The following is a 27,763-nucleotide window of genomic DNA, read 5'->3' as shown; positions in this document are numbered from 1 at the left end:
TAAGGAGGATTTACCACAACAAGGAAAAGAGATAATGAAGAATGTATGCAAATTTCTGGCTAGTAGCATTCTGCCCACCCTGCCATGCTGGGTGAGAGCAGGTGGGGTGGGCAGAATGCAGGGAGAGGGCTGAGGAGACACCTGAAATTTTAGAGAAAAAAAAAAAAGTATTAGACAATGCTAACTGATCAAAATAGGCCATGAAATAGACCATAAAAGAGATGAAACAATAAGAGAAGCATCTTAGTGGAAATAAATACAGCATTCTGATACTTGCTTTTCAGCGGCTCTCAAACCTGCCTGACTTGAAAACAATCTTTGACATTTGTGCGCCATTAGAGTATTTCTTGCCAGGAGATCGGCGTAGTTCCACAAGTATTACTGAAGGCTCACCTACTGCCTCTGAGGGAGGTCAGTGATGTTATCTCGTTTTTCCAGATGAAAAGACTACAGCATCGCATAGCGAGTGACTTTTTGTGTTCCCCAAAAGCACAGCAAGCAGCTTAAAACCAGGAGAAAGATGCTGAGACTCCTGGCTCCTCCGTCCTGGTTGTGTAACGTGGACCATCTCTGATTTGAGATCTGTCAGTAATTTCTGTGCCTTAAATACCATTTCTGATTCTGAGTCAGATGTGTCTATACTTGGTGCTAGCCCACATCCACATGCTCTTGCAGTAGATGCTCCCACCAAGCTCCTGGAAATCCCATTGTTTCATGGGATGACAGCCTGAGGGAAAGCCATGGTTTCTCTCAAGACAAAGGCAGTTCAAAGAAGCTTCCAACTGCACAGAACAGACATGGAAGCATCTGAACTGCAGTTCCTATGGGGTAGAAATGCCTCACACAGCCACAGAAATATGCACTGACTAGAAATAATAAATGTAAGGCTAGATGAAATACATGTTAGGTAAAAAGTTTTGTCTGGGTATGTAGAGAGAACTTTGTGTAAAGAGGCTTTGTGTTTGTAGAGGTTTGACTGACAGCATTGTGATTCTACTCTGAAAGAAACCCCTAATAAGCTTCCTTCTACAAAGCAAAGGGCAAAGCACAAATATTTTCTGGCTAAAAAATATAATCAGCCATTAGAAATAAAGAAAGAACTGAAAAAAAACCTTGCAGGGTAATAAAGATTTGACTCAACTGACAGTTAGATATTAAATATTAACTGCATTCCTAAGAATCAGGGCAATTACAAAGGGCTTGCCAAATTGAATTGTCCAAAATGACTGAGTCAGGAAGTCAAAACATCCTTGTGCAAAGCAAACTACAGTGCCAGCAAAGGTCGCTGCTGTTTCCTCAAAGGGTTTTGCTGTTTCACTTTGCAAGTGAGCCGTTTTTCCCAAACTAGCTTTAGTATGCAGAATTAATGGTCTCAGTCTGTGTTAAGCAGAGAGGCTTTGAAACCAATTCCCTCTAACTGTTGTTAACAAATACTAACAGGTTATCAGGGTGTTACTCATAGCAGCTTTGCTGTGTGGTGCTGTACACCAAGGCTGCAGCTGCCATGCCATGATTCAAGATCAGAGGTTTAATTAGCCCTCTTTTCCCTGGCTTGCCTTTAAGGCCTTGGAAATCAAAGGATTGAAAAAAGAGCAAAGGAAGGATATTTTTGGGCTTCCATAGGAACAGTCTCAGAATCACAGCCTGCTAGAATGTGAGCTCTCTGGGCTGTTACACCTGTTACCATTACATTGCACTTTTGGGTTGGGATAGCAAAATAAATGTATTTTATTACATCTGTATCCCCTTAGCATAGGGTTTACTAAAAACACTACAACTGAGATGAAAAACCAAGAAGTTAGCAATAGCTTTCCTGGTGTGTAAGTAAATATACATCTATATTCAGAAGGCTGCTGATGATATTGCACAATATTGCATATTTTCTGCATTAGACTGGAGCAACAGGAGCAGCAAGGTTCTAACTGCAGTTCAGACAGCCTGCTCACGTGGTGATGATAGTGCACTGTTAACTGAATCAAAGCTAAGACTAGGCACTACTTGAAGCTTATTACCATTCAAGTGAGAGCAGTTAAAAGCAAGCAGCTGTTTGGAGCTGGTGACCTTGAGCTGTGAGGGCTGTAGTACCAGGTGCAGCTGGGTGTAGATTTGGCTCAGCTGAGTTAAATTAGGGGTAGGCAGGGATGCAGTAGAGAAGTTACGTGTCAGGAGTTGTTGTGTGAGAGGTTCTGTGTGTTTTGTTTTCAGTTCTCATTCCACGGAAGACAAAAAAAAATACTGTAACTTGATGGTAAGTGCACAATGTCCTGTTGTCTGTGGGTGGTTAAAGAATTCCAGGTTGGAAGAGGCAAAGGTTATTTTTGCCTGATGAATGAAATGCTAACTGTATTTCAGTGTGTTTGTGTACAGCAATGAAAAGCAGCTTATCTGGGATGTCAGGCATTACACTGCTTTTTGTTAACTTTAAATAATGATACTTGACTTGGCTTTATTGCTATGTAGGTGTATGTGCTTTTAGTTTCTGTGTATGTATAGATATCTAATTAAGACTGCTGGGAATTTCCCGAAGCCTTGCTAGGAAAAGCTTTTTAAGAGCTCATAGCCAGTATTTATTTTTTGTTTTAGGAATTCAATAAACTATAGTCAATCTGCCCTCTGTTAATCCACAGAGCAGTGAGTGAGCCAGACACTTAGCTGGTGTAATGTAGTGAAACTCTTCTGAAAACAACCATTAGGCTGCTGCTCTAAGAGGCTTAGGCTCAATTTCCTGATTTACTACTGATCTCTTGCATAACCTTAGGCAAATTCCTTATTTCTAGATCCAATAAAAGGTTTACAGGCATCAAAGTTTGAGCCCTGACAACACGCAGGATTCCTGCACAGCGTGTAAGAACAGGGTCCATGAAGTGGAGCACAAAAAGGCAGTGGTCTGACACTCAGCATCCTTGTACAACTTCTCCATGGCTTTAGGCAGCCATTGGGACCACAGGCAACCCTGTGTATTTCCAGTGGGGATCCTGTGGTGCTGCATGTAGTGACAGAAGGGAAGTGTGTTAAGGATTGTAAAGCAGTCAGCTTCTGTAGCCATGAGAACCATGTAAGTAGCTAAAAATCAGTAGAGGCTGTTATAATTGTTTGAGCATCAGAGTGATTTTTCGTGGTAGAAACAGCAGTTTGTGGGGGCTTCTCTTCATGGCTGTCTTCACAACCAACAATTCAAATAATTTTAATACTCCAAGACTGTATGAAATATTTCAGGAAAGAATCCTGTGTTGCTGCCTTGTTACTCAGTGATAGCTGCAGTAACATTGTGGAGATGAGCTGCAATGTCCTGTTTGCATGCAGGACACGTAGTGTCCGTTAGGATGAGCATGCACTACATCCCACATGTTCTGTGCTTTTGGAAGTACCGCCGGGATTCCTGCAGTGTGTGAAACTCCACCACTTAGTCTTAACGAGAGTTGTTCCCCATAGCTTTAAATTGCTGGTAGCTGCGTGGTCCTGCAGCACACCGGTGCTCCTGCTCCCTGGGTGAAATGCACTGCAGGAGAACATGTGCCAAAAACATCCCTGTGGGGATGCAGCCAAGGCAGGAAGAATATGTTGAGGTTTACAGCTGTTCTGAGCAGGCTTTGAGAGATCTTTACTGTAGAGTTCAGAAAAGCAAGCAGCAATAATTCCCTGTGCCCAGCCCAGGGCACGCACGCTGTGTGCTCTCTGTCCTGAGCTGGGGACCCATGGCTCTCACTGTGCTGCTGCTCAGTTACATGCACTACAGAAAGCAGTGAGCTGCAATGCAGAGCATGGGTGTGAGCTCGGGGAGCAGCGTGATTCCTCTGCTCTGGAGTACCCTGAGCTCAGTGTGACACACGTGGCAGTGCCATAAATCTCCATTAATGTATTACTCTGCTAGCCCAGCCGTGCAGAAGCCTGCAGGCCACAGGCACCAGGCTGCAGCTGCTAACAAGGCGGGAGGGAGGTGGAAGGAATTAAGTGTGAAAGTGCTCCTGCTTAGAAGAGGGCCTAGCAGACAGCATTTCCATGTTCGTGTTCTGGATGAAATGCAGCCTCTCATAGCAACAGGGAAAGATATTTTTGAGTCACAGCATTGAAGTCTGCATTTATTTGTTTCTTCTGTTAACTGATGGGGTACAGGTGAGTCTTGGGGCTCTGTATACAGTCCAGGCAGTTGGCAGTGTCTTACCTGGCAACAGGAAAATCTCCAGCCCCGAGAGAGTCTGAGTTCCTGCGTGGCCATGTCAGTTACGTGCTGTGCAGGAGCTGAGGGGTCTTCCAGGCAAGAGGGGAGGTAGAACAGGGACAGGTTATAATAGGAGGATGGTCGCTGTGTCCCTGAACATCACAACTTCCACAGGAGCTCAGCTTTTGGTCACTTTGGGGCTGCAGCTGTGCCTGTGGGCTACAGAGAGATGGTTTGGATAGAGCTTCCCAAGTAATGCATTTGGATGTGTCCTGTGGTAATAAAGCTAACAGGGTGAGTTTTGGTAGGCTATGGGAAGAAGGCAGTGGTGGTGGTTGTTTAACTTCCTCATAGCTCCAGGACAGCTGCTACACAGCATAGCCTACAGCTGTGGGGAATTTTTCTGCTGTCTGATAAGAGAATGCTGACTTTGACAAATGCAGACTGTTCCTACAAATCTATTACCATTCAATTCTAGTTCTGAAGTTGTCAAAATATCTGATTCTGCATTGTCCAAATCAAATTTAGTGATTTTTTTTTTTTTTTGTCTTTGAGTAATTTTTTGATTGACTTGAACCAGAGGTATAGTTTGAGCTGTACTTTAATACAAGGGTGGGGGGAAAAAAACAACAACCTGTACAGAAATTAAAATATTAGCAAAACACTTATCTTTTTTATGATTCTAACGTGTGGAAAATACAACATGCCTCATTCAGGAGAGGGTTGTACCATAAATTGTGTATAGGTGTTCAGTCAAACAAGCAACACTGTCACCAAACTCAGCCTGGAACACCTCCTTCACCTTCCCAGCAGAAACACCCAAAGAGATGCAGAGAACTTGTGGCCACGCGATGGGTTTTAATAACCAGCCATCTTCTGAAAGGTGGTTTCTGCTCAGTTTGGCTGAGGCTGCGTGTGCCATCATGACAAATGGGACCTGCTGAGACCTGACGGAACGGCTCTGCGGAGCAGCACGAGTGATGGAGAGCTGCAGCCCGTGGCGCTGCTGCTTCCTGCTTTCCTTTAACAGCACCGACCTCGGTAGCCTTTCAGGCTGCGTTTCCTGTAATGTGTTTGATCTGCACTAATGCTTCCATGAGCTTTGTCAAGCCCTTGAAGTTAGCAGCAGAATTACAACTGTTGCTGTCCCCTGTAAGAAATGGAAAATAGTCCTCAACCTTGTGTTATGTATACATGTTGTATATAGAGTAACGTGTGGCATGTTGCTTTGTGATAACTGAAGAGGAACCAGATAGTTCCTTCTCTTCAAATGGCATCACCCCAACTTTTTTCTAAACTAAGAATCTGAGGAAAAAGCAGAATTTCCTTTTTAAAGGAGAGTGAAACAAACCAAGAAAAAAACTGCAAAGCAAATTAAGAACGCACATTTAAAAGCCTCCTTACATTTAAAAGTGAGATAGTGAAATCTGTTGCAGTTATTTTTAACCTGAGAAGTCACCCTGCCCTGCAGAATGCCAAGCAGTGCCTTGCACACTGTTTGCTGTGAAACAGCTGAACATCCATGAGTCATTTGTTTAATCATTTCTGACTCTTGGTGCCAGGCACCTGCCTTTTAATTTGCTACGACCAACCTGAAACATCTGTCAATTTTTTCCCCATGAATTAATAACTCAGTAATTAAAATCCAGCAGAGAGTTGAGCTGAGACTCGTGGTTAATTAGGACAGGAGATAGCCCTGTGAGCAGTGTGGCATTACGTTAGCTGGGGCTGGTGGACTCAACCCAGGGCTGGGGGACACGGGGCTACAGGCAGGTTGAGGTTCCTAACAGGCTACAGGTGAGTTTTGGTGGCAGTGCTTCTGTTGTGGGCAATCAAGTCATGCTGCAATTAGTAATTCAGGACCCTGTTTGAAAATCATTTGCTTTACATGCAGTTTTCTACAAAGGGTCTGGTTTTAGATACCGCTGTTCTCCGAGAACTGAGAAAATGAGAAGCAGCAGCAGAGGTATATTTAATAATTAATCTCATACAGGAAAGTTGAGTCAAAACTTGCAAAACTGTGCTATGTAATAGTGATTTCACCTTATGTATCTAGAATCTGTTGCAAGGAAATACACTTCTGGAGAGAAGCTTGGGGGCAGGAGTGGGCCACACAGATTTGCCCAGCTTTGCCATGGCAGTGTGTCCAGGAAACAGCACAGAGCTGTGGGGGAAACCTGAGTGGGGCACTCCTGAGTCCCAAAAATACCGCATTCCTTCCCCGGTTTGCTTTCAGAAAGCTTTGCATCACACGTACAGAGACAGTCTTGTTCCTAACAAGACGGTGTCCTACTGCTAAAAAGCTGCATGTGAAGCCCACAGTGTGTGTGAGAAAGGCCCATCCAGAAGTGCCTTTTCATTGAGGCACCTGCACTGTGTGCATGGGGAGATTGGCTGGCCAAGCTTGCCCTCTACAGGCTGCACACACTTCCCTCGTTTGCTGCAGTGTTCTTTCTCTGTTCTTACACGGGCAAATTAAAGGTGCTGCTCGCACAACCAGGGTTGGATTTTTTTTTTATTTTTTTTTACAATAAAGTAGTAATTACTTCAACGGATATTTGAGGACAGCTCTGCATTCTTAGTAAGGCTCAGTCCCAAATAAGACAAGCGTTAATTTAATTTGCCCAAATGGCTCTTGATTAGGTTTGCTGTTATCTGAAGGCAGTGAGCTAATGGAGATTGTGCAGAAGGGATTTGATGCGGCCCTCTGGCTGTTTGTTCAAGTTCAGCTCCCGGCACAGGCCACAACCAGCATCTGGTCTAATGAGCTGCAGCGAGAATCCCGCTGATTGCAGCTCTGTTGTATGGGATAACAAGGAAGAATCAGCCTCAAACAGCTCCTGGGGAAGGCTGGGGAGGAAACACAGCTCTTGGGGCAGACGGTACTGTGCAATTCCTCTGCAAGGCTGCAGAAATAGTGATCTCTTAAAAATCTCTCTGTTCTTAAACCGTGTCAAAAGTCATCACTGTGGTGCGTGTAGATACAACACATCACAGAGATACGAGTCAATATCATGGATCAATTTATGAGTAGGAGGGCTGTTAGGTGAAATGTTTACTCTGTTGTATGTGTACACAAATCCTTGAAAATAAGACTGAAGATTAAATAAAGTCTGACTTTACAGCTGTAAACCCAGCAAAACTAGAGGGGGAAAAATCTCTGGGTAGCTCTGGCAATTAGGGGTTTGTTTTTTGTCACAGCATCCACAGTATCTGTAGTACAAATAAAATTGCACTGAGAAGCCTGCTTAGGCTGACAAAAGACATGCTGCATCAAGAGGTGGGTGTAGGTGGTGCCACTGGACACCTTCTTTTTCCAAAGTGTTTTGCAAAGAGAAATTATTTGTGTTATTGCCCGTGAGTTTATTGTGAGCTGTGCATGCATCTCCCAAAGTCTGCAGAGCTCTGCTACCTCCAAACTGACAGAATAAGGCCTCCAAAACCCAAAGTGCTGCCTTGGGATTTGTTGAGATTTTTTTAAAATGGCACAAAATTTAGAAGTGGAGTCCCACTGTGGTTCTTAATTTCACACTGGAGATGTTTATGCATCTAAGGCAGAGCAGAACCTGAACTTATGGGGTCTTCAAAGAAGCTGAAAGTTATTTTTCAGCACTTTCTCGGTGAGACTGAATATGCTTGTATGTGCTCGGGATTCTCTCCTGGTTTTGTTTTGGGCTTGTTCTCCTTTCTTTTTAGAACACTCTCCCAAATGCTGTGTCCCTTAATAATGGTCATGAAGTGTAATCCTGCAGCCGCAACAGCAGTGAGAGTGCTGGGAGTGCAGCAGGGCTCTGATTGCTGGGCAGCTCATACTGAGAGCTGAGGGCTGTGCCCGAACCCCGGGCTGTTCTTCAGTTGGTGCCAGCAGCTGATCTCAGTGAGTAACTTTAAGTAGTAAATTCCAATGAAAAAAAGGCTTCATTAATTTTTTCCCCTTGAGCAGCTCAATAAAATATGCTCTCTGAGACGAGAGCTGATTCACGTTGCAGGTTTAACAAGGGCTCATTTCAATGGGCCCTTATTGGAGTTCAGGCAGTAAAGAGTGAATGAGTTTAGAGGTTGTCTTTCAGTATTTTGCAACGGAGGACAAGCAGACTCCTACTTTGTGTGCTGTAGAACACCAGACAAGAAGAGCAGAAGCATAGAGAATCGAGGAGTTCATTAGAAAAAGTCTTAAGCTGAAACCTCACCAGATTGTGTGATGAAGCTCATTTCTTATTGAAAGTGTGAGGAAGAGATTGGGTTTGTGAACGTGCTGTAAACGCGAGGACTCAGAGGCGAGCTGCTCGGTGCCTTGTACTGTAGGGATGTGGGAGATGCTCCTCTCCTTCGTGCTGTGCTGTGCCGGCCTGCAGGTGGGGCCGTGGATGTACGTTCCTGCTGGGCAGGGCTCTCGTCAGTGCAAAGACAGCTTTGTTCATTCATGATATTCTAATGCCACGCAAATGACTTATTTGGTTATATCGTGTTTTGACTGTGACTGATTAAGCTGTACTCAAGTGAAGGTTAATGCGATTCCCTGTTTGTTTGACACTGCAATAATTACAACTCGCAGTCAACAAAAACTGCAGTTGAGCTTTTAATCTTCATTCATGCCACGTTTTGTTCCCCGGCATTGTCTGGGTCTGAGATAAAGTCAAACTTGCGATAGAGCGGCACACCGATAGTAACCACAAAAAGAAAGCCCCGCCGTGGGATGCACAGGCAGCTCTGTGGGGTGACTGCGCGAATGGGATCAGCGTCAGCTCCTTTTCCACCTCGGTTTTTTGCGGGCTCTTACAGGCGAGCTTTACAGCGTTCAGCCCAAACTTCTTTCTTCCGCAGAACCGATCCGGGCGAGCGCTCCCAGGCAGCTCGTGCCGTTTCTTCCGTCGAACTCCTCCGAGCGCCGGCCGCCAGCAGGCAGCTCCGAGCCGCGGCTCCTCGCCCCGTGCCGGGCTTCCCGTGCTCCGCGCCGCTCGGTGCCGCGTACGAGGTGGCCGAGGAGCCCTGCGGCGGCGGGCGGGTCTCGCTCCGCAGCCAGACACGCAGCTCCCCGGGCCGGAGCGGCGCTGAGGCTCTGCCCCGCGGGGCGGTGCCGCCCGTCCCGGCCCGCACGTGATCGCGGCCGCCCCGCTGCCGTACCTGCGGGCGGCTCCGCCCCGGCCCGGGAAGGGAAGGAGCGCCCGGCGGGACGGGGCCGCTCGGGAGAGGGCTGCCCCGGGGAGGCGGCGGCCATGGCCTTTGGGAAGGCGCCCAAAGACCCGTTCGGCACCGCCGTGGGGAGCCTGGTGGGTGAGTAGGGGGCGGGGGCAGCGGGGATCCCGGGCCGGTCGAGTGCCGCCGGTGACCGCGGTGCCCCTGGCTTTACAGACCGGGCGACGTTCGGATCGCTGCAGACGGAGGAGTGGGGGCAATTCATGCACATCTGCGACGTGATCAACGCCACGGAGGAGGGGTGAGCGGGGCCGGGGCTACGCGTGTGTGTGTGTATGTGTTGTGTGTGTGTGCACACGTGTGTACGGGCAGCCGAACGGCAGCCCGGCTCCTCGGGAGTTGTTTTGCCCGTCTGCCGGGGCTGCGGCTCAGAGCTGTTGGCGAGAGGTGGCAGCGCGGATTCCGTCCGCGTTTCATGCAGCCCGTGCTGCTCGTCGGGCAGAACGGCCCCGTGCCCTGCAGAGCCCCGGCTAGGAGAAGTCCTCTGGCCGCTCAGGTGTTAAAGCACAGCTGCTGATGGAACCCGAGGCCGCCCGGCCCCAGCAGCAGCGTTTAGCGGTGTGGGCAGGGGGAGGTGAGCTCTGTGTGGGACCTGCTGGCACACGCGTTGTTGGCACACACGTGTCTAGCACTCGCAGGCAGTGGGCAGTGGCACGCTATAACGCTGCTGGAGAGCTTTCTTCAGAAAAAAAAGGTATCCGTATCTTGTTTTATAGCAAGTTTTTCCTCCTTTCACTTTTCCCAATGTTATCTCTCACCTGTGACTGAGAGCTCGGGGGCTCAGCAGTAACTCCTTCCCAGTCCCTGCCATGAGCCACAGCACGTTCTGACCATCTGTGGTAGTTTTATGTGAAGTTTCTATGCAACAGAGCTTTTTTTAATGAACTACTTCCTTTTGTGTACAGCTTATGCTTACAGAGCAGCTCCTTAAAGCTTCCTCCTAGGCAACTGCTGCTAGTCCCAGTCTGTAACAGGATATTAGGAACAGAGGAACTGCTGTATCTAATTAGGCAAATTGTTATTTTAATGTAATACCCAACTCCTGAGCAGGGCATTTCCAGATGCTTCAGACAGAAGCAGCAGTGGGGTAGCAGCGTCGCTTTGCAGGGGGAGGTTTTCCTCTCCCCTCCCATCCATCACTGACTCTGTGTTCTGCTGGTCTAATTGCGGGTGGCCATAGGATCGAAGCAAAAATACAGAAGTTGCTGCTTTTTTTCCATAAGGTACAGCAGACCTTTCAAACTGAGGGAAAAAGAAAAAAAAAGAAGTGGCAGTGGTAAATACCCATTTAAGTTAATCAACTTGGTAATGTTTTCAGCAAAGATTTCTGTAATTGACACGTTCAGTTTATGGTTCCATCTTAGATTCCACAGAGATCCTAAAGAGACTTGAGGACATCTTGTTTTTGTTGATGATGAGCACTGAGCTGGCCCTAATAGCTGTAATTTCTGGGTACACTATACATAACCCATATTAATCAGTCAGAATTGTTTCCCACATGTGATAAACTTTGATACTGTCTTCCACCCTTTTCCTCCTACAGAGATAGTTAGCAGATATGGGGTGTATATATAGAAATGAGAAAGACTGTAGTGGAAGTGCCACTCTCTTGGGTGGAATGTGTTGTCTGTCTGTACCTGATAATTACTCAGATTAGTTAAAAGCATCCAGCAATTAAAAGATTGGGGGTTAGCCAAGACACCCCTACTTCTTGCAGCACTCCCAGGAGAATATCTTTTGATCACATCATGTTTGAAAAATAGGTGCGAGTCAAGTCTTGGTACATTTGGCATTTCCTATTCCCTTTCATAGCAACGGATGTTGTCCACACTAGGTGAGTAAATCCACAGTATGACAGTGAAGTAATGCAGTTTGGAAGGAGGCCCTGCAAAGAATAACTTCATTTCTCTGCACAAATCTCAGCAGCAATGCTCCCGATTGGCTGCTGTGTTTATCTCGCTCATTGCTGAAGAAATTTTACCAAAATCTGTGTGGAAATGACTCTGTTTGTAAGTGGGTGTAAATACAGGGATGCCCCAATCTCAGGCCGGTATTTTGGGATTTTGGATGTAGTTATGAACTGGAAAAACAGTTTCTCTGGTACTTTTCTATTTGATGTCTTGTCACAGGCCTAAGGATGCAGTCAAAGCGTTGAAGAAGAAGCTTTCAAAAAACTGTAACCATAAGGAGATCAGGCTCACCCTGTCTGTAAGTACAGCTCTGGTTATGTTAATTGGGCGCTAAGACAGAAAACATTTCAAATGATAAGATGACATGCAAATTGGCACTGATATGACTCTCCGGGGCGTTTTCTGTCTTTGTTGCTTGTGTGGATAGCTCTGCCAGTGTAGATCTGATGGTCCACTGGTGTTCGTTCTTCCTAAATGTACTGCTGCTTTGTATTTTATTTAAGCCTGCAGCTGGTAAAAGCAGTTTGGTTCTTTACTCCAGCAACTGTGGCTCTGTGAGCACCCCACCTGTCTGTGAAAGGCACAGAGCTGAGGACATGCCATAAAAGCTGTCTGGCCTTTCTGTTACCTCGTGGTGACCTTGGTTAGACTGAGTGCTTGAGGTCGCATTCTAAAATGTGTGTTACCTGTTTTGTAAATAAACAAGATTTGAATGAAGGGTTAACAGTGGTGAATTAAGTGATGCAGAAAGGCAGAGGATAAGCCTTGCAGGATTCAGATGTTGTGACTAAAGGTTGGGGTGACGGGGAGTGTCCTCACTGCAGATTACCTGGCCTTCAGAACGTGACACTGCTTTTGAGCTCTCCCAGATTTTGGGGAAGAGTTATGATTTCAGTCGGTTTAAGATTTACAGGAACATGCTGATGTTCTCCAGTGCTCTGGTAAGGCGAACAGTAGCAAGAAGTTCCTGATGCTGTCATAAATCCAGAGGTCCCCACCTGAGTTTCTCTTGGCTGACAGCAGTGCAGCTGCAGGAGGAAGCAGTTTGTGTTATAAGCTGCTGCAGAGCTGCATTTGACAATTTACTCTTTTAAGGGTGTAGAGAGGTTTGTCTGCATTGCACTCTGAGTACTGTTAATCACAGGTTTGCTATTTGTTGTGCAAAATCATTATCTATATCAATATATGAGAGGTGATTAAGAAAGATAGGTGATTGATAGTGTTGAGTTGTAGGTCGGTTAGCAATTGCTTAAGTGTCACTTGACAAGTTTGAGAGGCAGATAAATGTGCTGAACATACCATTGTATACCTTCAGCTCATTCCACTTCCGCACTGCTTTCTCAGTTTCCTCCTCCACTGTCTCATGAGTCACCTTTTTGTGTGTTCCATGTGTTTGCATAACAGAAACACTTGGTTTCCATTATAACTGCAATCCCTATATCAGATCTTCTTGCTTTCTTCTGCAGTCCTTGTGCACCCCAGCTCTCCAATGCAGTCAGCTGGAGTTTGCAGGGCCCAGTACTTACATTTGAGTCCTTATCAGGATGTTTACCCTGCAGACATACTCAAGGAGCTCTTATTTCAGCTGTGTCCAAGGAAGAGCTTTATCATGTTTACTTGGAAGCTTATTCTGTTTGTTTGCAGGTGGAATGCATACCAGGTTTCAGTGCTACTTCTTGTTCATCGCTTTCTCACAGCCTCTTTGCAGTTCCAGTCTCCTTCTCCACTCACATTTAGTTCTCTTCCTACCTTTGTTCCTATGTAAGACTTTCTGTCCTCACTTCTTCCTCTGTTCCAGGCTCCCTTTTTCCCCTTTTCTGCCCTCACTGCTATCAGTTCAGTGTGTGAAACCTTCCCTTTGACTTCACTGCTAACCATGGATGACTTTTAACTCTTTTGATCCCAAGCAGGTCCTTCTATGGGCCATTCCATTTTATGTTCTTGATTGCAATAATGACATTGTTCCTGTTTCTCGTTTTGAGATACTTGGATTGGATCAGTAAGTCATTGCAAATGGAAAGCAAGCCATTTTCACTTCCTAATAAACAAACCAGCAGAGGCCACACCCTCAACCATTACCTTTTAAAAATTCCTTGATTTCTCCCAGATTTCAACAAAAACAAGAGCTCTTTCTTTTGACAAGCTATACTTATTGCCTGCCTTTCTTGCAGTAGATGCTGTCTTCCTGCTTTTGGGACTCTACATCTAATTCTCTCTCCAGCCTGTGTTTCTCGTAGCTCTATCTGGATGTGGCTCTGGGCAGCCTGGTCTGGTGGTTGGTGACCCTGCCCATAGCAGGGGAGTTGAAACCAGGTGATCTTTCAGATCCTTTTCAAACCAGGCCATTCTGTGATTCTAAGAAGGCAGCAAAGTCTTGAAACCACTTTTCCTTTGGAATGTACTTTGATCCACATTTGTTTACTCAACCTTGAAATTCTGGAACCATCTTCTTAATAAAACTACTTCTAAAGCAGATCCTTCCCAGGGAATGCAGGCAGACTGAAATGTACAAGTCTGTGTCTGAAGTAACACCACTGCATGGTGGCGCAGCCCCAGTACTGTCATCGAGACATGTTGAATCTCAGTAGTGTTGTCTTCCTCCTCTATCTTAAACATGTGTTTATTCGCTTGCAGGAGGAAGGGTGAGTGCCAGCTGTGTAATGTGTTGGCTGTGGCCTAACTGCTTGTACTCTGATCTATGGAAGTTACCTGGTGCTTGTGAAGTCATATGGATCAAGGTGTGTGCGTGCCAGGCCTTGAAGCTGCTTCTTGCTCTCCCTGATAAAGCCGAGAGATCAGGCTTGGCAGTGCTGATTGCACAACCACAGAACGAGGATTGGAACTTTCAGGCAGGAATCCAGCAGAGTCTGCGTGTGTTATCTGGCTCATTAATAAGCTTTGGTTGTGTAAAATGTGTTTACGTAGTGAATGCTGAGGCACCTGTTCGGTGTCTCTGCAGTGCCCCAGTTCTGAATGTTGAGAGGCCTTAGGAACTGAACAGCATATGGGGAAGTAGTTTATTAAGTGTGTTCCTCTGTGCGCCTGTGTTAACACACACGCATGCGTTTAGGAATAAAAGATCTTGGTAACGTCTGTATGGCTGCTACATTGTGAGTAGTGAATGGCAGCTGAGAAGCAGCCTGTGCCAGTTTCTTCAAGCGTCTTGGCCTTCAGAAACTGTATTTGGTAGGACAGCAGTATGAGTTTAGTAGATTATAAGCCTGGGCAGGGATTGATGACTTGTTCTCTTTCAGTTAGAAATATTAGAATGCAGACTGTTTGTCTGTGTTTTCTTGCATTCACATTAAGTTTGAAGGTACCTGTTGCAAACTTAATGCATTCACTGTTGCTTTATGGACCTCATATGTGGCTGCCTGAGATGAGCAGTTAGTCCTACAGAACTCTGAGCGAGGTCACTGTTGATAAGGAATGTAGTTGGCTTTTCTGTTGTTATCCCCAGTAGCTTCTCCCCTGTTCATTTCTGCCTTTTAGTTCTTAGGCTTGCCTTCGTGTCTGCTCAGGTGCCTTCTGTCGCCTCAGCTTTGTGTTGGTGCTCTGTGAACCCCAGGGCTGTGCTTGTGCAGTTCTCCCCCCTTCCTACTCAGTGCAAATCTCTTCTCAATGTTTGCCCACTATCAGCTTGCCTGGAACACAGCAGCGTTGTCCATTCCTACAGTCCTCAAATCCTGCCCCTCATTGAGAGAAGGGTTAATGGGTTGATTCACGTTAATTTACCAGTTCTGTTATTAGAAAATGTGTATGCTGAGATTCCGTTGTGCTGTATGCTGCAGCACTTGGCTGGGCTGACTTGGGTCCATTTGCTCCAATGGATCTCAGGAAAGTGAAGTCCTGCTTACAGTGATAAATAACCGTATTGACATTGTAAGTGAAGGTGCTATTAGTACAGAAGTGCCTTGTTCATGAATGGGCTGGTTAAAAATAAAGTCAAATTCTTGTTTTGTTATGTTTTGTTTTTTTCACCAGCTTGGTTTCATGAGAAGTAAGTGGGCTGAACTGGCCTAATTTAATGGAGGGTCTTGTCCATTACCTTCAGTACTTTCAGAGGGTAAACACTCAGTCCCATATGCAAAAAATTAATGATAGAGAATAGCATACCAAATTTCTCGTGTTCTGGGTTGGGAATGTTTTACACCAGCCATCTTTGAAGTACTGTACAGGCAGATGAGTTGGCTTATTAGCATACGTTTCATGTGCTCATGAAAAATAATGATTCCAGCCAAGATTTTTGGTAATTATCTTTGTTTTTTGCGCAGCAGTTTGCCAGTGTCTCTTTGTTCTGCTCTCTTTATTTCAGCAGTGCATTTTCTTCTGGTCTTAGCCACTTCTCCTGAAATTCCTGATAGTGCTGGGAGAAAAATCCCCAGGTCCTGGGGCTGGAAAACTAGTTTCTAAAATGACTCCAACAGAGCCAAATACAGTCTGCTCTGGGTAGGAGAGTGAACTTGCATACTTTGATCATGGTTACAATAGCAGCCTTAAATTTGTTGTATCCTTTTGTGACTGGGTTCTGCCTGATGCGTGATTCTGGGGAAGTTTTATGACTCTAAAGCCACAGAATTCTGCACACTTTTGTGAATTCTGCCCTTTGCTTTCACCTTTCTGTCCTCGCTCTCAAATCAAGAGAGAAAAGACAAGGTTGAAGAGTGAAAAGTGCAAGTGAGTGTTCTTTCTCTGTGTGGAGCTTCATAGTACCTTAGTTGATCTCCAGTTTTGTGCCAGGCAAGATGAGTTCTGATTGTGATCAGCCCCAGCTCCCTAACAAAACCTGTACTGGCCTGATTCCAGGTGGTTAGGATGTACTGATAGCCGTTGATATCTCTTCTGCAAAAAGGGAATTGCAGCCAGCCGTCTCCAGGTGCATGAAGGAGAGGTGTAACGTCACGATGACACGTGCTGTGTTTGATAGGGCTGATGTGCTGCTTGCAGAGATCCCATTCTGAGCGTTCCAGACAGTTTTGAAAGTAGACAGCTGTAGTGGAGATGAATCTGACAACTGGAACGATTCACCTGCTCTGTTTCAAATCAGTGTGACCTTTAAAACACGTGGAGAAATTGTACTCTGAGCTGTTGAATTTGTTCTTTTCTATTTTTTCATTAGTCTCTCACATTAGAGGGCAGATTAGAAGAGAGGCACTTAGTAAGCTTGTTTTCTTCATCTGCAGAGCTCTCAGAATCTGTCAGACCAGGGGACCTGTTTGCTAGGCATTAAATTAATCGTCTTATGCAAGTCATTTCTTTCAGGCTACGGACAGATTTCACACCGTTAAGGTATGACGTGTTCAGTAACTGCTGTGACAAGGAAACAAGCTTGGCTGGGCTTCGCTGTCAAAAATAGTTTAATTCTGGGTAACCCATCTCATTTTGTACGTGCATAGCAGTAGAAGTGCACATGCTGAACTTTTGTTTCCCTGCAGTAACCTCCTCAGACAGCACTGTGAGACTACTGGCAATAATGCGTTCAGATCCATTAGTGCTCTTTCCCTGCAACACCTTGGCATAAACTAAGGAAGTAAAGGTTTTCTTTTCCTTACATCTACGTAACAGAAGCTTCTTGTGGTTGCAGCTGCTAGACATGTGTATGCAGAACTGTGGTCCAAGGTTCCAGTCATTAGTTGTGAAGAAGGACTTCTGCAAGGACAAGCTGGTGAAACTGCTGAACCCCAGATACAACCTGCCCATTGAATTGCAGGAGAAAATCCTGACCTTCATCATGGTGAGCCCAGAGCAAACACTGGCTGTTTGTCTCTCTGCTTTATATGCATCTCATTTCTCTCCTGCAGCATACTCATGGAAGCCTTTTTCATGGGCTTTATTCTTCTACTTCGTGCAGGGGTAGCGCAGAGTGGAAGACAAGAAGACAGAACTAGAAAGAGTCCTGTCAGCCTCTGCCTTTTATATTCCCCTCCCAGTCTGTGTATTTGCTCCCCTCTGTGGTGATAAGCAGGGTGAGAGGGAACTTGAGAGTTTTGCAGTCTTTCTCGTGTTTTAAACTGGAGCTAGCTGGAGCAGATGGAGGCAGAAAACGTGCTGTTCACATGGAGAAAATGCCTTTAGGATTGTATGTTTTAGAAAAGTTTGTCTGCCCCAACTGACTGTCCATTTCTGTGACTGTTACTGTTATTTCAAAACCAGGTATGGGCCCGAGGGTTCCAAGGAATGGTGGATGTGACCGAAGTAAAAGAAGTTTATCTGGAACTGCTGAAGAAAGGAGTGGAGTTTCCATCTTCTGCTACCAGCAAAGGAAGGTCTAAGGTGGGGATATGCAGGGATGCCTCATTAATCCACTGTAAATCAGAAGCAGGATGTGTTAATTGTATGAGCTCTGTAGACACAGAAGGTGTGTATGTTATTGTTTTGTTTTCCAAATGCTCCAGGGCAGAGTATGACCAATCTTCTTAAGCATGTGAGCAGAAATCAGTTTCAATTACAGCAGCTAAGATAACAACAAAGAAACCTGTCCTATATAATAGTGTCTTTTATTTAAAACCACGGAATAGTAGATCTGTTCTTAAAGAGGAAGTTTCTGTCTCTTGAGACTTCCAGAGCATTTGAAAAATCTGAGCAACCAGTTTGCCTCAAAATGAATGAGAGATGAATGCTTGAAACTTGTCAGCTTTTGGAAGCCTTAACTAAAATGAGTAAGATTTGCCTGAAAACATGCCATTCAGAATTCGAGCATTCAAAGAATTATAGAATGGTATGGGTTGGAAAGGGACCTTGAGCATCAGCTCCATCCCCTTGCCATTGGTAGGGACACCTCCCACCACACCAGATTGCTCAAGATCTCATTCAGACTGACTTTGAACACTTCCAGGGAGGAGACATCCACAGCCTTTCTAGGCAGGCTGGTTCATGCCTCACCACACTCAGAGTAAATAGTTTCTTTAGATTATTTAGAAGGCTGCAATAACATCTCCCTGGAACAGTGTCTGTTTTTAATTTTAGTCTGAGAGAGGTACAGATCTGCAAGAGAGGTCTGTTGCCTGTATCTCTCCATAGCTGTTTGCATAACTTACATTCAATAATGTTTGACCCTGTAGCTAATTTCTACCTTTGTGTTTAGGCATATATATGCTAAATATCATTGTGTAGCATCTGGGATACATTAAATATAAATATGGCTTGAGCATGGGACATTGGCTGAAAATACAGTATGTGCTATCCGTGCTTTCCAGCAGTTATTTCCAGAATTTTTCTGTTAGAAAAGTTTTCACAAGACTTGGGATATGTGAAAGCTGTTCACCTTTGGGTGCAACCTTGCAATTACAGAGTTAGATGACTGTAATCAGTGTAGACAGGAAGGATATCGTTATACTGAGTTTGATTCAACGACTGAATAGCAAAGAGTGCAAAAACTCGTGTATTTAAGGCTGTTTGAACAAGCTGTATCTTGAACAATTGAAGGAGAGTGCTTTTGCTAGACAACAATTTTTTCCTTACCAGTTGCAATAAGAGACAGTTCTGTCCGCCACACATTTCAGTCCATTAAATTCTGTTGCAAACCTGTCAATCTTAGCTGCAGCAGACCTGGATACAATCTATAGCTCAGTCTCTGTGAGATTAAGCATGTGATGTATGCAGTCTTGTGTAGGGTTGCCTTCTGCTGCAGTCAGTTCAGTTGTAACACAAGTGAAACCCCCCAGCCTGTCACTCTTTCCATGTGTGAATGCATTCTAAACCACCCGTGGTTGTAGAACTGTGGTAGCACTTAAGGTAGGACTCACTGTCAGATGGCTTCAGAGGTCAAGGACAGACAGCTTGTTCTCAGCCATTCCTGCTTTGTCTGTAGTGGAATTTACTAAGCAAACTAATTGAAAAACATTCTCAAATTCCAACCTGCTACAAACTAGCTATTAGTCTCATTCTTACAAATAGAGCTTGCTCAGCATTGGTTATTTGAAAGCTAATGCCTGGTTCTGTGGTCTGACAGATGATGGTAGCACTCTCATCTGGAAGTCGGTTTCAATTCCTCTGTTAAATGCAAGCTCTGCTTTTTGTCTTCTAACAGTCCCCGTCTTCTGCAAAGTCATCACCATCTTCTGCTAATCCCCCAAAACGTTCTCTGTTGCCTCTTCCCACGGGCCCAACGTTACTGTTGATACCTGAACAGGTACAGTACCACAGGTTTGGAGGGGAGGGGCATTCCACCTGAAACATGCTAGGAACATGCAATTTCAGCATTGCAGGTCATAGATGGAACCATCATCTCAAGAAGCATAGTTCATTATTCGTGGTTCTGGATTTGTTCACCTAAAAGATGTTTCGTATGGTGATTTGCCAAAACAAAGCATGCAGAAATCACTTGGGTAAATGCCAGGCTGTACCCAGCCAGGGAATGGAATAGTTCACTTGAGCTAAGAATTTCTGCTGATCTCTTATGAGCAAGTTATGCATGTTGATAAAAGATACTTCAGAGATGAGTGAGGAAGCTGAATTTAGTTTTGGATAAGACTCATGTGAAGAAATTGTACTTAAAAGCATAAAGGAAGGGACAGTTTGCTTCTGATCCCACTTGGCCTGCAGTTAACTAAAAAGTTTTCTCAGTATTTAGAGAGGCACTACATGTATAGGAAACCACTAGTATTTTTGGGCTTAGGTCTTAGTGTGATTGGATGTATAAAAACTGAGCTAATTTCCATAGAATGTCAGTGGAGACCCATATTATGCCTAATGGGGAAGAAAGTACGTATTAGAGGTAAGAATTACTTTGCTCTCTCTGTTCACCTGCACAATATTCTGTCCTTTTGAACTGAACAGATTGGGAAACTGTACAGTGAACTGGATATGGCGAAAATGAATGTGAGAGTCATGTCATCAATATTAAAAGAAAATGTTCCTGGCTCTGAAAATCCAGATGATATGAATCTTTTACAGGTATGAGGTAACTCATTGATGGGGTTATTAATTTGAACAAAACTGATTTTAGGATCTGTTGTATCCTTTCTTGTAACATCGGAATTTAGATGGCAAAATCAAACCAACATCAAGTTTCTGCCTCTGATTTTGCTCAGTTCCTCTAGTCTCCTTTACCTTCCCTGACATCTAGATAGTCATGAAAGGACAATGCAGCTTGCAAGGTAAATTTAAGCTGTAGGGACTTCCAAGGGCAAAGGAATTTCATAATGGAGCATTCTCTGTTAAGCACGTTCTGTCAAACAGCCCTGAGAAACATTCCAGGTGAGCGCAGTTGCCTGCTGGGAAAACAGGTGATGACACAATATCTCATATCCGTCCTGGAGTTTTCAGAGCTCTCTTTATTATTGCCAATACCTTAAAGGCAAACTGAAGGACAGTGAAGAAAATGAGGCTTTGGGTTTCTGTACATGACCTCAAAGCCCAGAAGCTTGCTGCACGTTAGGTGGAGCCACGTGCTCTTGAAGTGTAGCCTGAAGTAGTGTCTTGCAATAGTCAAGTTTAGATTTGATAGTGAAGATGCATACGATCTACTTGCTCATACTTTTTCTGTTTCAGAAATTTAAAATGTAACGTTGTTGAGCATTTCAAGAGTTTTTTATGTTAAATGGACATCTTGATGTTTCGTGTTTTCTGGAAGAAATAAAGAAGTTTATCATATCCTTCTTTTTCTAAACTTACCTCCAAAATTCTGTGACAAGGAAACAGTTTTGGTAATTTGTCAACATAAATGCACTGAAAAACTGATACAATTTTTGCAAGACTTTGGTGTGGAGAATTCTTCCTTTGCAGGGAATTTTTCTGGGTACTGTTTGTTTGCCTTCAGGGTTACACTGTTCAGTTGCGTCCTTTTATGTGTTGGTTCTCAGCTGAAGGCTGAGATGTAGGAAGATAGCACTAGTTCACCACTGTGTCTCACCTTTAATGACCACCATTGGCCACCAGCACTGCTGGCGGGTGGGAACCAGATAGGAGACAGAATCAGTCTCTGGGTTTCTGCTCCCCAGGAAATTCCTGGCACCTCCACTGCTGTCTCTGGCAGAGATCTGTAGAGCCGCAGGTCCAAGGAGGAAGGGCCAGTGAACCAGGGATATTTCAGCTGTGAAACAGGAAGGGCGCCTTTCATTTCCTGGCTCCTACAGAGCAGCCCTTCTGCATGCAGGCGCACACACTAGGTTGTCCACAGCAAACCAGTGGATTCTTATTGACACTCCCAGTAATAAAATTGTTGGCAAAAGTTTGAGGACAGGGTGTGGAGTTCCCATTTGTGGGGGAGTGACTAAAAACTCATTCCTTCTATGTTAATTTCATTGTTGTTCTTTTCCTCCATGCACTGAGTGGTACAGAACACCAAGCATGGCCAGCCTGTTTCTTTAACCATGTTTAACATGCATGTTTGCTTGTGGCTTTACCTGGATTTCTTGTGTTAGGCTTTTGTTGCTGGAGAACAAAGTCCTTTGTTACAAGAGCTCTTTGTTTAGGCTTTGAGTGAGTGGGAGAGATGAGTATCAGCCCTTCTGATTATCCAGGGTCTCGGAGTAAAAACCTTTAAGGGGGTAAACTTCATCAGTGCAACGTATTTTGGTTCTGCAGTTTGGTGAATGACTGCTTCCAGCCTTTCCCCACCCTGTTCTAGACTAAGGATAGCAAATCTCACATGAAACATTGTGCTTGCCAGTAACAGTTTCTGAAGAATACCAGAAGCCCATTATAAGCTGAAAGAGCCACAAATGTTTGTACTGGGCAGTGAACAGGCATATCTGATGGATGTGCAGGAATTAAGGCCCACATTGCCAGGTGGGGAACATTGGCACGAGTTCATTGGGATCACCGATGGCTTTATATGAGCTGGTAGTGCATTGCTGTAAATTCCAGTGTTCAAAATGCTGGACTTCATGGTGAGTCAGAGTAAAACGTAGAAATTCTTCCTCAAAATGAGCATCACAATTTACTGCTTCGTGCTTTATCAGTTTTACAAAGAAAATTGCCTGTGAAAGGGATTCATAAGAAATACACATTTTTGAGGTGTGGACAAGGTTATAAGATGTGGAGCTGAAGAGGTTTAAAATTTAATTGTATTCATTGAGCTGCATACATTTTTGTGTGTTCTATCCTGGATGGGTGAAGATACAATAGTGAGCAATAAAGTAATGTGCATGCAGATTTGGCAGAGGGGTGGAACATTTCTTCTTACATAATAAATTAAAGAATTACACAAAGCTTATGTTTCTTGAGAAAAACAAGAACACTTTGAAAATAATACCAGAGCCCTTTCTGAATAGCAGTGTGCAAACAGTATTTTGCCCTCCCTTTTTTTTTTTTTTCCTTAAGCAGAGCCAGCCAGCATTCGCAAAAATACACTGTGGGAAAAAGAATCTTGGCTGAGATGAAGCTTCTGATGCTAAAGAATGTGTTTCTTTGAACAGGCAAAACCTGCAGGGGAGAGAAATGTAAATAAACTAACCACCATTTTAGCTGGCAATAATGCAATGTTCTGCTGAGAAAGATCTCATAAATATCACACCAGATGATAAGGCTAGGTTTGTGCCAATGCGTGAGAAAGTGCATGGATGAGGAGCATCCAGACTTCCCCACTGAGAGGAGGACTTAGAGCTACACGGTGATGTCACAGAGCACTTTATCCTTTAGACTACCATTGTCTTTCCTTCTAGCAGATGTTGAGCCTGGATCACATTCATTACATTCATGTGAAGTATCCTACTGAGTTTAATCAGCTTCAATCAGGCTCAAATCAAATTTACTCTGCATCACCCAGAGGGGTCTTCATTATTCTCTAATTTGTAATTTAGACTTTAGAGACAGCTATATCCTCAGAAACGAAGGTAGGTCATGGGTAGGGGCTGGTAGGGGTAGGAGTGCTGGTTTGATGGTAGGAGTTGTCAGCATGGCCTTGCAGAGATCAAAGACATGAAAATCACACTATTTGCAATGCTTGGTATGTGTGTGGTTTGTGTAAATGAAGGGACGTGACCTGCGAGCCTCCTGTGCTCCACTGTCTTATCATTCTTCTCCAAAACTGAAATTAGGAGAACACGGTTGTGACTTCAGATTTTTTTCTTCCCCTTCTTTGGGTAGAAGCTGTACAAGACGTGTCGGATGATGCAGGAACGGATCATGGAGCTGTTGGTGACAGTGGAGAATGAAGATGTGATAATAGAGTTAATACAAGTAAATGAAGATCTGAATAATGTTCTCCTGGGACATGAAAGGTAAGTGGTCCGAACTGGATAAGCACACCTGGTGGCTACAGTCAGTCTGTGGGACTAGTGCTGAATCTTTCCAAGGAGGCAGATTTTTCCATACATCCTGAAAGAGGTGTGATAACAACAGGAGCAGATAATCTGTTTGCCTTCCCCTGGGCACATCAGAAGCAGTCGATAATGGTAGTTACAAGACCATCAGAATGTGGTAAAACAAGCTGACAGCATAGGCAGGAAGTGAGATGGAGGCACACAAAAATCATTTTGGAGTTTGGTGTTCCTTTCTCGTCAAGCACGGTGGATTTGCCGTCAGTCTGCTACAAATCTTTTGGGTCTGGTGATGGTCACTACGTTTATATATATACAGTTCCAGGAAGGAATATTCACTGTCCTTTCTGAACAATTTTGACAGCCTTAACTGCAGAAATTGGCCATGGAATAGCGTTCTGCTTTATTGCATGCTGAAGAGAGTCGCTTGCTTTTCTCAACTGAATCGAAACAAGCTGTTCTACCTGCCTTACAGCAGGAAATGTTTCTTCACACATGGAAGCGCTGCAGTGCTTGTGTTGACATCTCGTGTGTTTGCCTGTTATGGCAGCAGCAGCTTGATGAGGTGCTGGCAAAAATGAAATGAAACATAAACTCAGAATTCCACCATTTTCTTCCAAAATACCATAGTGAATATATTCGTGGAGAATATTCTTGTTCAATGGGAACGAGCCTTCCATGTTCAGCAGTTTATATCCTCCTAAATGATCCTGTGAAATCGACTTCAGTCAGAGGTGGGCTTATATGTTTATTAAGGCTGATGAGTGCTGGCAATGCCACGAGCCTCATGAGTTGTGAATAGCAGCTTGTGGGCATGATTTAAAAAATTCCTTGTGGAGGACTCAGCAGGTGATTGAAGGAGCAATTAATAGGCCATTGTGAAATGGGCAGAAGGCTGTGCCTCTCAGCACTGTGATGTTGTGGCTTACTGTAACGAGTCTTCCTGAGTGCAGGTGCCTTTGCACATGGGAGTTGATTAAGTATTAAGATTTATTTGATTAATGCTTGTTGCAGGTTTGTTCTTTGGAACTCCCTCTGAAAATGAGATGTGTAAAAGACAAACTTATTTTAACCAGCTGCATCTGTTCCATGCTGTGTGCATTGTTTGAAGACAAGTCATGCTGCATTCTCTGTTTCTGATTATTCATGTAGAGTCTAAATTAAATCAGGAGCAATCACCGTTGTGAAGCAAGCTGCCCTCGTGTATGTAATGATGACTCCCTCTAGTGGCCCTAGCAACTCTGTTCTTAATGTATTTTGGACAAATGCTTGTTCTGCTGTTGGAAAGGTTTTGTTCTCCTGCCCCTCTTTGCATTTATGTCATCCTTATGGGCCTCACCAGCATGGTGGGCCTGAACACCAAGTGCAGTGTGTGCCAGTCTCATATCCGTGCCAGTTCAGGCCTTTCCTTCTGTAACAGATTGGCCTTAAGGTGCTGACGTTCATCTAACTCCTCTGGTCCCACTGTAGCACCGTTTTGCCTATCAGTACACAAACATATTTTGCAGGGATTTCTTTTCAAAACCTATTTTTTTTCTTCAATTAAAGTGCCTGAAATAATGAGGGCTGTTTTGCTTATAACTGCCAGATTGTTATGCAGCACAACAGAAATGTCAGAACGAACGTTTAGCTTTGCCATTCCAACAGGTTCTCTCGAAACAGAGTTCGATTTTTGGAGAACCAGAGAATACAGCGTGAACGTGAAGAGGTGAGTAGTGATGGATGAACTGTGAGCTGCAGGACTGCAAGCTTCCCATTTTCTCTTATTTGTGAAAACTGTCTCTTTATTGTATGTTTTGTAATGTTTTGTAATAATGTATTGTGAATTTCATGCAGATTTAACTATATATTTACTGGATATATATATATATTAATATATATTAAATATATATTAACTATATATTTAACTAATAATGTATTATAGAATTTCATGCAGATTTAACTAAAGCAAAAAACAGTGTCAGATGGAAGCTTGATCAAAGAAAATAAGATTTACTTGAATTTTATTACCTTTATAGCTAAGCACAATTATTTTCCATACATGAAATGAGAAACTGTAATGTTGCTTTTATTCTCTATAAACATTTAAAGACTAAAATGCGTTACACAATCAGAATTCACTATTACTGAGGTTGGTTTTTTTCTTCTGCAGTCAAAGCCTTTTCTGAGTTCTGAATAATGGATTGTAGCAAATCTGGCTGTCCATTATTGATTGATAATTATGGTTGTTAATTATATTGCGCAAAGTAGTTCTGCACGTTTCAGCTTCTCATAAGCCATAATTGCACAGTCATCCGGGGCTCAATAGGAAAATGACTGCTTCGTGGAAGCTGAAATACAGCTGATTGTTATTAAAGAAAGGTAGAAGACGATGTTGTTTCCTTTGGAAAATCTGCTGTTGCTGCAGTCTGGTTATGTAGGTAGATGATTTTGCTCGATCGAGGCACTGTAGGATTAAAGGATGGTGTGAATGGTGCACTGTGTGCATTTGTATTTTATCCAGGAATTTCCATGGTAAAATGGATTTATTTTTTTTCTCTCAATCTGGTGTGGCCAAACCCATATCTGATTCAAGTACGTGATTTTGATTAAAAACTTTGGCTACATTTTTAATTCTCACACTTTCACAGAGGAACAAGGCAAACCTTTCTCCTGTGCTCTGGGAAACGTTGTGATTTTGAACTTTTCCTGCCAAAATCGAAACTGGAAGAACACCCATTCCCTAAGTACTTATCAAATCAAAATAGCCCCAGTAAGAAATGCATGAGTGTTCAAGGTCAGAGTCTGAGCAAACTCACAGTTACGCTTTGGAACTGAGTCAGCTTGCTGCAATGTGTGTTATCTGGAAATCTTCTCTGGTCCATTAGCTAGCATTTCCACAGCCCCCACCCACTCCATTAAATCTGATATCGCTGACACTTATAGGAGCATTTGGTTAGTGACAAATCTGATTTCAAACATTTACCTTCTGTAAAAATGACAGCTTATGTAAAACTACATGTTCCTTTTTTCCTAATCTCTTCTTAATAGCTTTCTTTCTTTTTGAATGTTAAGCTGTACAGGAAACAGCCATCTGCTCCCTCCAGTGATCTCCTTGACTTCTCTACAGATTCTCCATCTCCTGTGGCTGCAGTGTTGGGGACTGACCCTGCAGCACCTCAATTTCCAAGTCCTAGTAAGTGATGAATGCATGTTTCCCTGGCAGTCTGATTTCCTAAAACAAACCAACATGAGCTTAGTGGAGGGATCAAGTAGTTTCTTGAAAGAAAGGTATCCATAAGTTGATAAAACATGATAACTTGAGTGTGCATGTTAAAAAAAATAAATACAAGATGGCATAAGGTTCCTTCTAATATTTTTAGAGGGAGAGCAGTGATCTCAGTCTTGCATTTCAGTGTGAGCAAAAGAACGTTCTTTATGAAACTGTGATAGCTGCCCGTTCTGTAGGTTGGAAGAAAGAAATTGAGATATTCTTTTATTCTTGATTTCCTATGTTTTTTCAAGGAGGCATTTGATGTTAACAGCAGTTCACTTTGAGAAGGGCACTTTGCCTTCTCTGACGTCAGACTTCTGTCATAGTGCAAGGAGTGACTAAATCTCCTAACTTCAGTTACAATTTTGTCACAATAAACGCAATTGGTTCTGTATTCTTTATATGCCTTCCAAACAAAACTTCATTGGTCATAGTACAAGTAAGGAACATTTGCTTAATAACGCTTAAATGATCATTAAATATCACTTTGAATTTCAGATTCCATATCTGCACACCCTGAAGATACAAAAAGGCTCCATCCATCCATTTACCCCCAGCTAGATTTAGCAGCTGCTGTGAAAGTTCAGCAGTTCCCGTGAGTAATCTGTCAAGAAATGATAGCAGATAATCAGAACTATGAGTCTGCTGTAACTGACAAGGAATTTTTATGGAAAGCTCTGGAAAAAAGAAGTTATTTAATACTTCTACAGATTAGTCCAGTAGAAAAGTGAAAACTCCATGTGCTAGACATTGCTTAACATGCTTAGAATATTTACTAACCCTGAAGCACCTTTTAGTCATAACCATGAACTTATCTCAAGATACTTGAGATATATGTTGACTTTCTGCTTGAGTCTTGCCTGTGCTGTAGTTAAGGGGAGAAACAGATGAATTGTACAGACCAAGAAGAACAGTTTAAAATAGAAAAAGGAATCCTTGCAGTTTTCCACCTATTATGTAAATGGAGCACTTGCTCATGCTGCTCTCAGTTGTGACTTAAGGTAAAGACAGCACAGCAGATAAGAATAATGCAGTGATCAGA

At 43.7% G+C, this 27,763-nt stretch overlaps 1 protein-coding gene across 2 annotated transcripts in view; it reads left to right on the top strand.

The window, feature by feature from the left end:
* Nucleotides 1-27,763, top strand: part of TOM1L1 (target of myb1 like 1 membrane trafficking protein) — a 157,084-nt gene that overhangs the window by 126,361 nt on the left and 2,960 nt on the right. The window contains exons 1-11 of one of the 2 annotated variants that reach the window (XM_042865096.1): nucleotides 9,342-9,433; nucleotides 9,512-9,596; nucleotides 11,485-11,563; nucleotides 16,850-16,999; nucleotides 17,419-17,538; nucleotides 19,295-19,396; nucleotides 20,044-20,160; nucleotides 23,296-23,429; nucleotides 25,116-25,176; nucleotides 26,523-26,643; nucleotides 27,220-27,316. In XM_042865096.1, coding sequence (XP_042721030.1) covers nucleotides 9,376-9,433; nucleotides 9,512-9,596; nucleotides 11,485-11,563; nucleotides 16,850-16,999; nucleotides 17,419-17,538; nucleotides 19,295-19,396; nucleotides 20,044-20,160; nucleotides 23,296-23,429; nucleotides 25,116-25,176; nucleotides 26,523-26,643; nucleotides 27,220-27,316 — 1,124 coding nt within the window. In that variant the 5' untranslated portion in view covers nucleotides 9,342-9,375. Of the gene's footprint in view, nucleotides 1-9,341; nucleotides 9,434-9,511; nucleotides 9,597-11,484; nucleotides 11,564-16,849; nucleotides 17,000-17,418; nucleotides 17,539-19,294; nucleotides 19,397-20,043; nucleotides 20,161-23,295; nucleotides 23,430-25,115; nucleotides 25,177-26,522; nucleotides 26,644-27,219; nucleotides 27,317-27,763 lie in introns of those variants that run through there. The other variant, XM_042865097.1, reaches the window with a different exon arrangement.

This window comes from Lagopus leucura, unplaced genomic scaffold, assembly GCF_019238085.1.
Source record: "Lagopus leucura isolate 7727_CA_CO unplaced genomic scaffold, USGS_WTPT01 Super-Scaffold_797, whole genome shotgun sequence".
Classification (NCBI taxonomy): Eukaryota; Metazoa; Chordata; class Aves; order Galliformes; family Phasianidae; genus Lagopus; species Lagopus leucura.
This window is presented reverse-complemented; position numbering and strand designations above follow the sequence as displayed.